General features: G+C 41.3%; 1 protein-coding gene across 2 annotated transcripts in view; it reads left to right on the plus strand.

The window, feature by feature from the left end:
* Positions 1-11,421, plus strand: part of LOC143275613 (uncharacterized) — a 67,484-nt gene that overhangs the window by 7,081 nt on the left and 48,982 nt on the right. For both annotated transcript variants that reach the window (XM_076579852.1, XM_076579853.1), the window contains exons 6-11: positions 1,487-1,596; positions 3,022-3,083; positions 3,914-4,100; positions 4,897-5,116; positions 8,631-8,731; positions 10,622-10,683. In XM_076579852.1, coding sequence (XP_076435967.1) covers positions 1,487-1,596; positions 3,022-3,083; positions 3,914-4,100; positions 4,897-5,116; positions 8,631-8,731; positions 10,622-10,683 — 742 coding nt within the window. The remainder of the gene's footprint in view (positions 1-1,486; positions 1,597-3,021; positions 3,084-3,913; positions 4,101-4,896; positions 5,117-8,630; positions 8,732-10,621; positions 10,684-11,421) is intronic.

An 11,421-nucleotide genomic window follows, 5' to 3' on the forward strand; every position in this document is an offset into this window, starting at 1 on the left:
ATTACATAAACTTAACTGTGACCCACTAGTGCAGACTCCGGCAGGGGTCTGATTCCTGTCCTGTGCAAACTATTACCCGCGTATGCGGAGAAAACGAAAGTAGCTACGGCCGATAACCTCCCGAAGTAGTTTACCTCCCCTGTGCATCCCTGACTAGCGCCCTCTTTTTTGTAAGTATGTTTCTTAAACGTAATTTTAGGAAGAAAATTTCCTTTCTTCTCCTGTCCTTTTGTCTTTTGTCTTTATGTTTGTGGATTGCATGCATCTTCCACATCAACTTTCAACTTGGAGTGGCCTTTTTATATGTATGCCATATGGGTGGTGGTCCACTTGTCTAATGGAGTGTGCATGCAAGGTATGTTAGTGTTTCCGTAACACAATTATTAGAAATGATATTGATTATGATAATATCTTTAACCTGCATATTTTATATCTTTTTTTTGGGGGGGAGGGGTGGGGGGGGGGAGGTTCGGGGGGTATTTTGAGTACACATAAAGGGGATTAAGGGATTAGGGATTAGCAGGTCTTTTGTATGTTGACCTGGGAGATAGGAAATTCTCCACCCTTATGCTGGGACCGTGGGATGGAACCCAGGACCCTCAGATTGAAAGCCTTGACATTTTAACTGTTCAGCTGTTGAACCTGTCTCTTGTCCCATCTAATCTGCTCCCATTCTTTCCCTCTCTTCCTTCCATGCTTGACTGGAAGATCAAACTGAGGGTATATTCATGTGGATGAGACGATAAACCAAGGTCCCGTGTGCAGCATGCACTTGGCATTCTTTCCCTCTCTTCCTTTCATGCGTGACTGGAAGTTCAAACTGAGGGTATATTCATGTGGATGAGACGATAAACCAAGGTCCGGTGTGCAGCATGCACTTGGCATTCTTTCCCTCTCTTCCTTTCATGCGTGACTGGAAGTTCAAACTGAGGGTATATTCATGTGGATGAGACGATAAACCGAGGTCCGGTGTGCAGCATGCACTTGGCATTCTTTCCCTCTCTTCCTTTCATGCGTGACTGGAAGATCAAACTGAGGGTATATTGATGTGGATGAGACGATAAACCAAGGTCTCGTGTGCAGCATGCACTTGGCATTCTTTCCCTCTCTTCCTTCCATGCTTGACTGGAAGATCAAACTGAGGGTATATTCATGTGGATGAGACGATAAACCAAGGTCCCGTGTGCAGCATGCACTTGGCACACTGCAAAAAAAACAACAAAAAAGCCCCCGAAAACCCATGACAACGAAAGTGTTGTCCTCTGGCAAATTTCTTTGCAAGAAATCCATTCTGATAGGTACACAAAGAGAGAGAGATATATATATGCATGCCCTCAAGCCCTAAGTGCATTGGGTTATGCTGCTGGTCACTCATCTGCTTAGCAGATGAGGTGTAGTATAAATGGAATTGTCCGAACGCATTGATGCCTCCTTGAGAGACTGAAACTGTCAGAGAAAGTAATCGAGGTTTGTCTGATGTCGGCAGGAGGGGCTATCAGACCGGAGCAGTTCCAGTGAAACCACGACCCCAGCAGCGCCAGTTGTCAGGCGTCTGACCCTCAGCACCAGTGGAAGCTGCTGTATTGAGGAAAAAAGGTCTGCAAGCGATGAACCGTTCTGGAATGATTAAAGGGGGAAACGTGTCTTTCTGTGGAGGAAAAACGTCTTTTAACTGAACATTAGAATGTGTTGAAGAACTGTTTCTTGAATGATGAAGGGGAAATATGTCATTCTGTGGAGGAAAAACATTAAAATGTGTAGATGAACGGTTCTGGAATGATCGAAGGGGAAATATGTCTTTTTGTGGAGGAAAATGTCTTTTAACTAAACATTAAAATGTGTAGATGAACCTTTCTGGAATGATCGAAGGGGAAATATGTCTTTTTGTGGAGGAAAAACGTCTTTTAACTGAACATTAAAATGTGTAGAAGAACTGCTTGAATGATGAAGGGGAAATATGTCTTTTTGTGGAGGAAAAACATCTTTTAACTGAACATTAAAATGTGTAGATGAACTGTTTCTTGAATGATGAAGGGGAAATATGTCTTTTTGTGGAGGAAAAACGTCTTTTAACTGAACATTAAAATGTGTAGATGAAGTTTCAGGAATGGTCGAAGGGAAAACATGTCTTTTTGTGGAGGAAAAACGTCTTTTAACTGAACATTAAAATGTGTAGATGAACCGAAGGGGAAATATGTTTTTTTTGTGGAGGAAAGACGTCTTTTAACTGAACATTAAAATGTGTAGATGAACCGCTCTGGAATGATCGAAGGGGAAATATGTCTTTTTGTGGAGGAAAAACGTCTTTTAACTGAACATTAAAATGTGTAGAACTGTTTCTTGAATGATGAAGGGGAAATATGTCTTTTTGTGGAGGAAAAACGTTTTTTAACTGAACATTAAAATGTGTAGATGAACCGCTTCAGGAATGATTGAAGGGGAAATATCTTTTTGGGGAAGAAAAACGTCTTTTAACTAAACATTAAAATGAGTAGATGAACCATTCTGGACTGATTGAAGGGGAAATATGTCTTTTTGTGGAAGAAAAACGTCTTTTAACTAAACATTAAAATGTGTATTTTCCTTGTACCTTTGTGTGCTAGTCTCTCCATGCTAGAATGAATCTTGTCTTTTGAGCCACCTGGTTCTGACTGAAGGGAGGCAGTTGAAGAAGCAAGGAGAAAAAAACAACAACAAAAATACCCAAGGAGAATGTGGAATTGAATAGACTTTGCCCATAAACAAAATGATCCATCTTATTGTGAATGGATCCATTGACTGTTAGTTGTCTCCTCTTTCTCTCCCCTTTCCGTTTAATGAGGCATGATATAAAAACATGTTTGAGTGGAATCACAAAGTTTTCATTCTATCTTTTAATGTTCTGCTACATTCAGGATTTTTTTTTTTAAGCATATATTTCTCTGGTATGTGATATAGCATTGTATTTGGAGAACAGTATTTCTAAATGAAATGTATTTGATGTACATTGTTTTTATTTTGTTTTGTTTTGTTTTCGAGCAGAGATGATGCACCATTTGCCAAAGCTGAGGAGTCTCTTGTGGGAATTTCAACTTCATTCCTAGGTTTGTACATGAATTATTCATTTTGTCTTGCTGTTGTAACTAAACCTTTTAGTGCTCAAGCCTTGGGGGCTAGTTGGCCTTTGGGAACCATCCCAAACGCAGACTGTCCTAAAACCCTCTTGGCCGAGAGAGTGGGGATGAAACTCGAGAAAGACACTCTTCACTATGATAAAATTTTAGCCCAGATAGTTCGGGACAGACGTTGTAACTCCAACTTAACTTCCTTCCTCACTGGCACGTGAAGTTTCGATCCAAATATCGAACAATTAGCATGTTTTTTATGCGGTTTTCCGCATTAATATGGTAAACGTGAAATTATTATGTACTCTTGCAGCGAATTCAACCCAGATAATGACAGTTTGTCTTGAAATTCTTTCGATAATTCATGGGAAAGTGAAGGAGATGAAATTAGCAACCAGTGTAGACAAAGTGACAGACATTTCAGTCAAGAAGATAGCCCACAACCTTCAACATCAACAGAAGCTGACATTTTTCTATTTCTGTTTTTGATTTAAAGTTACAAGTATACTCTTACATCCTTTGTCTTGAGACTTCAGCAGTTTGTGTCACAGTTACATTTCAGTCATAATGTGAAGTTTGGTAGCTACTGGTTGAGTGGCTGCTATAAATATGTGCCTGAAGTGAAGCACCCCTTCCCGTTGATGCAGCCGGGCCAAAGCATGCCAGGCAGGGAAGACTGCACAGGCAGAAGACCTTAAAGGGCTGAAAGGGTTAACAGAAGGATCACACACAAGGCAAAAATATCCCCTCACTCTTGTGACGTTGATGTTTTTGTGCAAGAGTGAATCTTCCGGGGGGGGTTTTTTCAGGCCCCTACTGGTCCCCTGCAGCAGTGAAGTGCCTGATAGCCACGTACAAAACGCTGCAGCACAAGTTCCACAGCACGGACATCATGAAGAGAGAGGCCTGGGAACTGGTGGCCGACGTCATGAGGAGGAAAGGGTTCTATGTGACGGGGTCGCACTGCGATGAGAAAATGAGAAACCTCAGGTTCAGGTGTGTGTGTGCTGATTGTGTGTTTATGGAGCAACCTGATTGTGCGTGTGTGTGTGTCTGTGTGTGTGTATGTGTGCTGATTCTGTGGTTATGGAGCAACCTGATTCTGTGTGTGTGTGTGTGTGTGTGTGTGTTTGGTGCTGATTGTGTTTATGAAGCAAACTTGTGTGCGTGTGTGTGTGTGTGTGTGCTGATTTTGTGTTTATGGACCAACATGCTTGTGTGTGTTTGTGTCTGTGTGTGTGTGTGTGTGCCGATTGTGTGTTTATGGAGCAACTTGCTTGTGTGTGTGTGTACGCGCGTGCGTGTTTACTGTGTGTTTTTGGAGCAACTTGTGACATCCCAAGGCACACAGTGACAGAAGATGCACAGACATTGAAGACAAAACACGCAGAACCAAACAACTAAATAATTGATGGTAGAAATAGTCTAGAGATGAGACGACAGAAGAAAGAAAATTTGTAAACGTTTCTACCTTTCATCCCCACCTCCTCCCCCTCCCCCTCCCCCTCAAAAACGTTTGTGGACAGACCCACATAAACTTTGCTGTAATGATATTCTTGACACAAGCATTGGAGTCTGCAAACCATGTGAAGTAAGAAATTTGTGTGTGAGTGTGTGTGTGTGTGTGTGTGAAGTCTAGATTTTATTTCATCATGGTAAATTGAATTAGCAACAATGTGAAGTCAAGATTTTATTTCATCATGGTAAATTGAATTAGCAACAATTGATTTTTTACATCATGAAGAGATGGGCCTCTGTGTGTGTGTGTGTGTGTGTGTGTGTGTGTTCTCAGACACAAGCAGATATGCGAGAAGCGACAGAAGACGGGGAAGGAGGAGCAGAAACGCTGGGAGCACCTGGACGACATGGATGACTTGATGGCTTCAGCCCCACCAGTGGAGCCGGTCTCCCTTGTCAGCACCACCACCACCACCACTGAAGCCAGCAGGGACGTCTCTGATGGTGGTGGTTCTGCTGGAGGGAGTTTGTGGAGACATTGTCCGGAATCACAGGCATGTTGGGCGGTGTTTAAACAACAACAAAACATTGCATGCACAGCGTCTGCATCAGCACATGTGCACAAGAGCTCAAGCTGACAAGTTCTCAGACATATGTCTTGGCAGACAATGACTATCAGAACAGCAGTTGAGGGCGATGATGGTCGTGTCAGACAGTGACCATCAGAACAGCAGTTGAGGCAGTGATAGTCTTCTCAGACAGTGACCATCAGAACAGCAGTTGAGGGCAGTGATAGTCATGTCAGTGACCATCAGAACAGCAGTTGAGGGCAGTGATAGTCTTCTCAAACAGTGACTATCAGAACAGCAGTTGAGGCAATGATAGTCATGTCAGTGACCATCAGAACAGCAGTTGAGGGCAGTGATAGTCTTCTCAAACAGTGACTATCAGAACAGCAGTTGAGGCAATGATAGTCATGTCAGTGACCATCAGAACAGCAGTTGAGGCAATGATAGTCATGTCAGACAGTGACCATCAGAACAGCAGTTGAGGGCAGTGATAGTCTTCTCAAACAGTGACTATCAGAACAGCAGTTGAGGCAATGATAGTCATGTCAGACAGTGACCATCAGAACAGCAGTTGAGGCAATGGTAGTCGTGTCAGACAATGACCATCAGAACAGCAGTTGAGGCAATGATAGTCGTGTCAGACAGTGACCATCAGAACAGCAGTTGAGGCAATGATAGTCTTCTCAGAGAGTGTCCATTAGAACAGCAGTTGAGGGCAGTGATAGTCTTCTCAGACAGTGACCATCAGAACAGCAGTTGAGGGCAGTGATAGTCTTCTCAAACAGTGACTATCAGAACAGCAGTTGAGGCAATGATAGTCATGTCAGTGACCATCAGAACAGCAGTTGAGGGCAGTGATAGTCTTCTCAAACAGTGACTATCAGAACAGCAGTTGAGGCAATGATAGTCGTGTCAGACAATGACCATCAGAACAGCAGTTGAGGCAATGATAGTCTTCTCAGAGAGTGTCCATCAGAACAGCAGTTGAGGGCAGTGATAGTCTTCTCAAACAGTGACTATCAGAACAGCAGTTGAGGCAATGATAGTCATGTCAGACAGTGACCATCAGAACAGCAGTTGAGGCAATGATAGTCATGTCAGACAATGACCATCAGAACAGCAGTTGAGGCAATGATAGTCATGTCAGACAATGACCATCAGAACAGAAGTTGAGGCAATGATAGTCTTCTCAAACAGTGACTATCAGAACAGCAGTTGAGGCAATGATAGTCATGTCAGACAGTGACCATCAGAACAGCAGTTGAGGCAATGATAGTCATGTCAGACAGTGACCATCAGAACAGAAGTTGAGGCAATGATAGTCATGTCAGACAATGACCATCAGAACAGAAGTTGAGGCAATGATAGTCGTGTCAGACAATGACCATCAGAACAGCAGTTGAGGCAATGATAGTCATGTCAGACAGTGACCATCAGAACAGCAGAGGCAACTGCTGGGTTAGAATTTGATTATTGTGGAGTCATGCCCATGTTACGTACTCACTCCCTCGTCAGGTCAGGTCATTAGATCTGCTACTGGTAACCTGTAATCCAGTACAACCTGTTCAGGGTCGGGTTGCCGACGACTAAACCGACTCTCCCAGCCACAAGGGCTTTAGGACGGTAGGCATTGGGGATGGTTCCCAAAGGCCAGCTAGCTCCCAAGATTCAGCACTAAGAGCCAGTGCAATCTTGCCTCCTAGTTTCCAAGACTACAGTAGCACTAAGTGCCAGTGCAATTTTGCCGCCTCCTAGTTTGAAAATCATAGACCTCCACAAAAGACTAAACTGTGAATGAATTCCCATTGCAGCAGAGATACCTTTGATCATGCAGCTCTCACTTTGCTGTTATTTATATACCCAAATACACATGCAACATTTCTTTGTGTGAGTAAGCTGTGAACTGTCTGGGACGCAGAGTGAAAGTTCAACGTTCTATATACACAACTACACATGCAACATTTCTTTGTGTGAGTAATCTGTGAACTGTCTGGGACGCAGAGTGAAAGTTCAACGTTCTATATACCCAAATACACATGCAACATTTCTTTGTGTGAGTAATCTGTGAACTGTCTGGGACGCAGAGTGAAAGTTCAACGTTCTATATACCCAAATACACATGCAACATCTCTTTGTGTGAGTAATCTGTGAACTGTCTGGGACGCAGGGTGAAAGTTCAACGTTCTATTTACCCAAATACACATGCAACATTTCTTTGTGTGAGTAATCTGTGAACTGTCTGGGACGCAGAGTGAAAGTTCAACGTTCTATATACCCAAATACACATGCAACATCTCTTTGTGTGAGTAATCTGAACTGTCTGGGACGCAGAGTGAAAGTTCAACGTTCTATATACCCAAATACACATGCAACATCTCTTTGTGTGAGTAATCTGTGAACTGTCTGGGACGCAGAGTAAAAGTTCAACGTTCTATATACCCAAATACACATGCAACATCTCTTTGTGTGAGTAAGCTGTGAACTGTCTGGGACGCAGAGTGAAAGTTCAACGTTCTATATACCCAAATACACATGCAACATCTCTTTGTGTGAGTAATCTGTGAACTGTCTGGGACGCAGAGTAAACGTTCAACGTTCTATATACCCAAATACACATGCAACATCTCTTTGTGTGAGTAATCTGTGAACTATCTGGGACGCAGAGTGAAAGTTCAACGTTCTATATACCCAAATACACATGCAACATCTCTTTGTGTGAGTAATCTGTGAACTGTCTGGGACGCAGAGTGAAAGTTCAACGTTCTATATACACAACTACACATGCAACATCTCTTTGTGTGAGTAAGCTGTGAACTGTCTGGGACGCAGAGTGAAAGTTCAACGTTCTATATACCCAAATACACATGCAACATCTCTGTGTGAGTAAGCTGTGAACTGTCTGGGACGCAGGGTGAAAGTTCAACATTCTATATACCCAAATACACATGCAACATCTCTCTGTGTGAGTAAGCTGTGAACTGTCTGGGACACAGAGTGAAAGTTCAACGTTCTATATACCCAAATACACATGCAACATCTCTTTGTGTGAGTAAACTGTGAACTATCTGGGACGCAGAGTGAAAGTTCAACGTTCCAACCATTTGGTTATTGCATCCTGAGTTGTTTTCTTGGTTGAGTTTTGGAAGATGGATTGAGGCTTTTTGCACGTGTTTCATGTTTCCTAAAAAAAACTGCTTTAAATATTACATAATGAGTAAACTCTTCTGAGTAACCAAATACGTTTGTACAATTTGTATTATTTTGGAATAAATTGCATCATACAACCGAAAAAATTAAAGCATATTTGGTGATAATGATTTTTAATGTGAAAGATAAAATCACGTATGCACATGTGCATCACTCAGGTATTATCTGAAAGCTATTTTCATAAAAGTAAAGATACTGATATCTTCTCTCTCACCCACATGAACACTTGGCAAACATTTGACTTTGAGTTTCCAAGCTTCACGTTAAAGAATGGTTTATCTTATGTCTGCAGGACAAAACGGCCTTGAAAATGAAATTCTCCGTCAACAAAATGAAAGCTGTCGCTAGACGGAAGACTCTGAAAACAAGTGGAGAAGGCCAGCTGGAGGACAGGTTCGTTAAAAGATTAATGTTCCAAGGGAGAGAAATACTGCAAACTGAGAGGGAAGGGGTGATAATGCTCCAGAAGGAAAAAGGGAAAAGTGCTGGTTTGTCACATTCGCTTGATTGATTCAGTCGGGCTTTCTCAGTTTAGTTACTTTTGTCTGCATCTCTGTCATGTCTTTTATTGTTGTTCTGTTTATTCTTATTAAGGATTTATTATTTATTTATTATTATTATCATTTTATCATTATTTTCATTACTACTACCTTTTTTTTTTTCTTTTTTTTCTCAAGGCCTGACTAAGCGCGTTGGGTTACGCTGCTGGTCAGGCATCTGCTTGGCAGATGTGGTGTAGCGTATATGGATTTGTCCGAACGCAGTGACGCCTCCTTGAGCTACTGAAACTGAAAACTGAAACTTATTAACTCACTCAGTACGGCCAGTCCTCTCTGCTCCTCTACACAGACCCCTCGGATGTCCAGTGGGTGTCTGAATGACCCAACCTTTAGCTTCCGTCGTCAGAATTGTGGTATTGTTTGTCAACATTCACCTCTTCAGTATAAGAGCCTTCCGCTTGCAATATTTTGCTGGTGGTAATTGGGGTGAAACGCTGTTAACATCATCTCTTTCGCGGTTCGTATGGAGAGAGTTAATGGTTTTAAATGTGTGTCCATCATGTTTTCTTTCTCTGTCTCTGTCCTGTTCTCTTTAGGGGGCCCACAGAAATGGAAATTTAGAGGGGTTTTGTTTGTTTGTTGTTTTTTGTTTATCATACTTGATTGATGCAGTGTGGTTTCCGCTTGTCAAAACAGTACGGTTTTCTTCTGCGTCTTTCGTTACTATCAATTCTCTGTCTCACTCTCTCCGTACGACAGAATGCGTGAGCATTCCTACATAAAATGTATTCGGATTTGGACGACGGAACGGAATAGCATTTCCCGAAAATAAAAATCCGTCACACGCTGTACACATGATTCTGTGATTAGCCAAGCAGAGTGCGCTATTCTGGGTCACTCCCCAGCCGAATGATATGATTGGCCAGCCTGTCTTTTGTGGCCTGTCTCGCACACACGCTGACAAAGTCACTGACTGGTTGCCTGCTCGTGTGGCAGCCTGTTAGCAAATGGCGTCTGAAGCGGGTTCTTCTCAAAATGTTGCGGAGCGCACAGGGCAGCAACGGCAACGTTTTAGTGTTGCTGAAGTACTTGAAATGCTACAAACTGAAGGGTCGGACATCGAAGATGTGGATGATGATGAAGAAGAAAGTGAATTAAGTGCAGAAAGCGAGTGTGGGTTTGGTGATTCGGGGTGAAAAATAGGCATTATTTTCTACATAATGGCAAAACTGTGAAAATAAGATGAAATTTTTTTTTTTTTTTTTTTTTTTTAATATGTAATAACCCAACATGTAATAAACCAGTTCTGAAAGTTTCATTTTCTTACTCTGTATTATTAATATATATATATATATTTTTTTTTTCCAAATCCTTACTTTTCCTCTGTGGGGAAAAGCAAGGGAGAAAACTTTGCCGTCCCAAGTGAGTTAAAAGAATTTTTAATCTTTACCCTGGTGTCTCTCTTTGTCTCTGGGGTGGATGCTAGGCCTTCTTTCAGCTAGCAACAGTGTCCCCAGCTGTGTGGAAATAATGTGCGAGAAATTTCCTCTTTTCTGTCGCTCTTTGGTCTCTTGTCTCCTGATTTCTTTTCTGTCTCGATACTGTGTTCCCAAACACTTCATCCTTTCTTTTTTCTTTTCTTTTCTTTTTTTGTTTTTTTAATTTGTAAAGTTTGTGTCCTCTCTGCCTGTTTTGATTCTGTGATGTGTGGTTTTGGATAAGATTTTGTTCCTTTTTCTATGTACGAATGATGAATCAAAGTGATTGGTTTATAAATTTCCAGTGCCGACCTGAAGCAGGACATACATCCTGAGTCGTTCCATGGAATGGCAACCTCTTCCTCAGGTGGGTGATTTGCCGACATTTTCTGTTTATGTTATTTTAAAAACTTTGTGCTGTCGCTATAGGAATTGAAATTTGCCAACAGTCTTTTATTCTGTCTTCTTTTCTATAGATATTTTAAAACCAGTGTTTTACTACAGGCATTGAAAGTATACTGAAATACTGAGTTTACCTTAACCCTCTTACCCCAGGTCGTCCAGCACTTACCACCCATGAAATCCAATGCCAAGGGGAATAACTTTTGTGATGTTCGATAGTTGGTTATTGTAAACATTGATTAAAAATATGATTGCCATCTTTTCTTGCACATATTTATTTTTTATGTATTCTACACATAATAAAATTGCAAAAGAATTTTTGTTTCCAGGCTCATGTTGCTTTGTATTTACACACAAAATGAAAGTGTCATATTTGATGGTCAACTATGAAAAAAATTATTTTAATTATAGTGTGATTTTCATTGGAATAAATTTGTCTGCTCTGCAATGTCTTGTAACACATCTTCTTTTTTTCCCTTTTCTTACTCAACTTGAATTGCAACAATGAACATGCTGGTTTTTATGTTCTTTTCATTTTGAGCAATGATGTGTTTTCCTATGATGGTGAGAAGAAAAACAACAGCAAACACACAAAAACAAACAACAAACCTACCTCACATGTAATTTCTCCATAATGAAAAGAAAAATATAATCCATTGAACTAGCAAAATCAGGGAGATCGTGCAGAATGCCAATAAGTATC

This window comes from Babylonia areolata, chromosome 30 (assembly GCF_041734735.1).
Source record: "Babylonia areolata isolate BAREFJ2019XMU chromosome 30, ASM4173473v1, whole genome shotgun sequence".
NCBI lineage: Eukaryota > Metazoa > Mollusca > Gastropoda > Neogastropoda > Buccinidae > Babylonia > Babylonia areolata.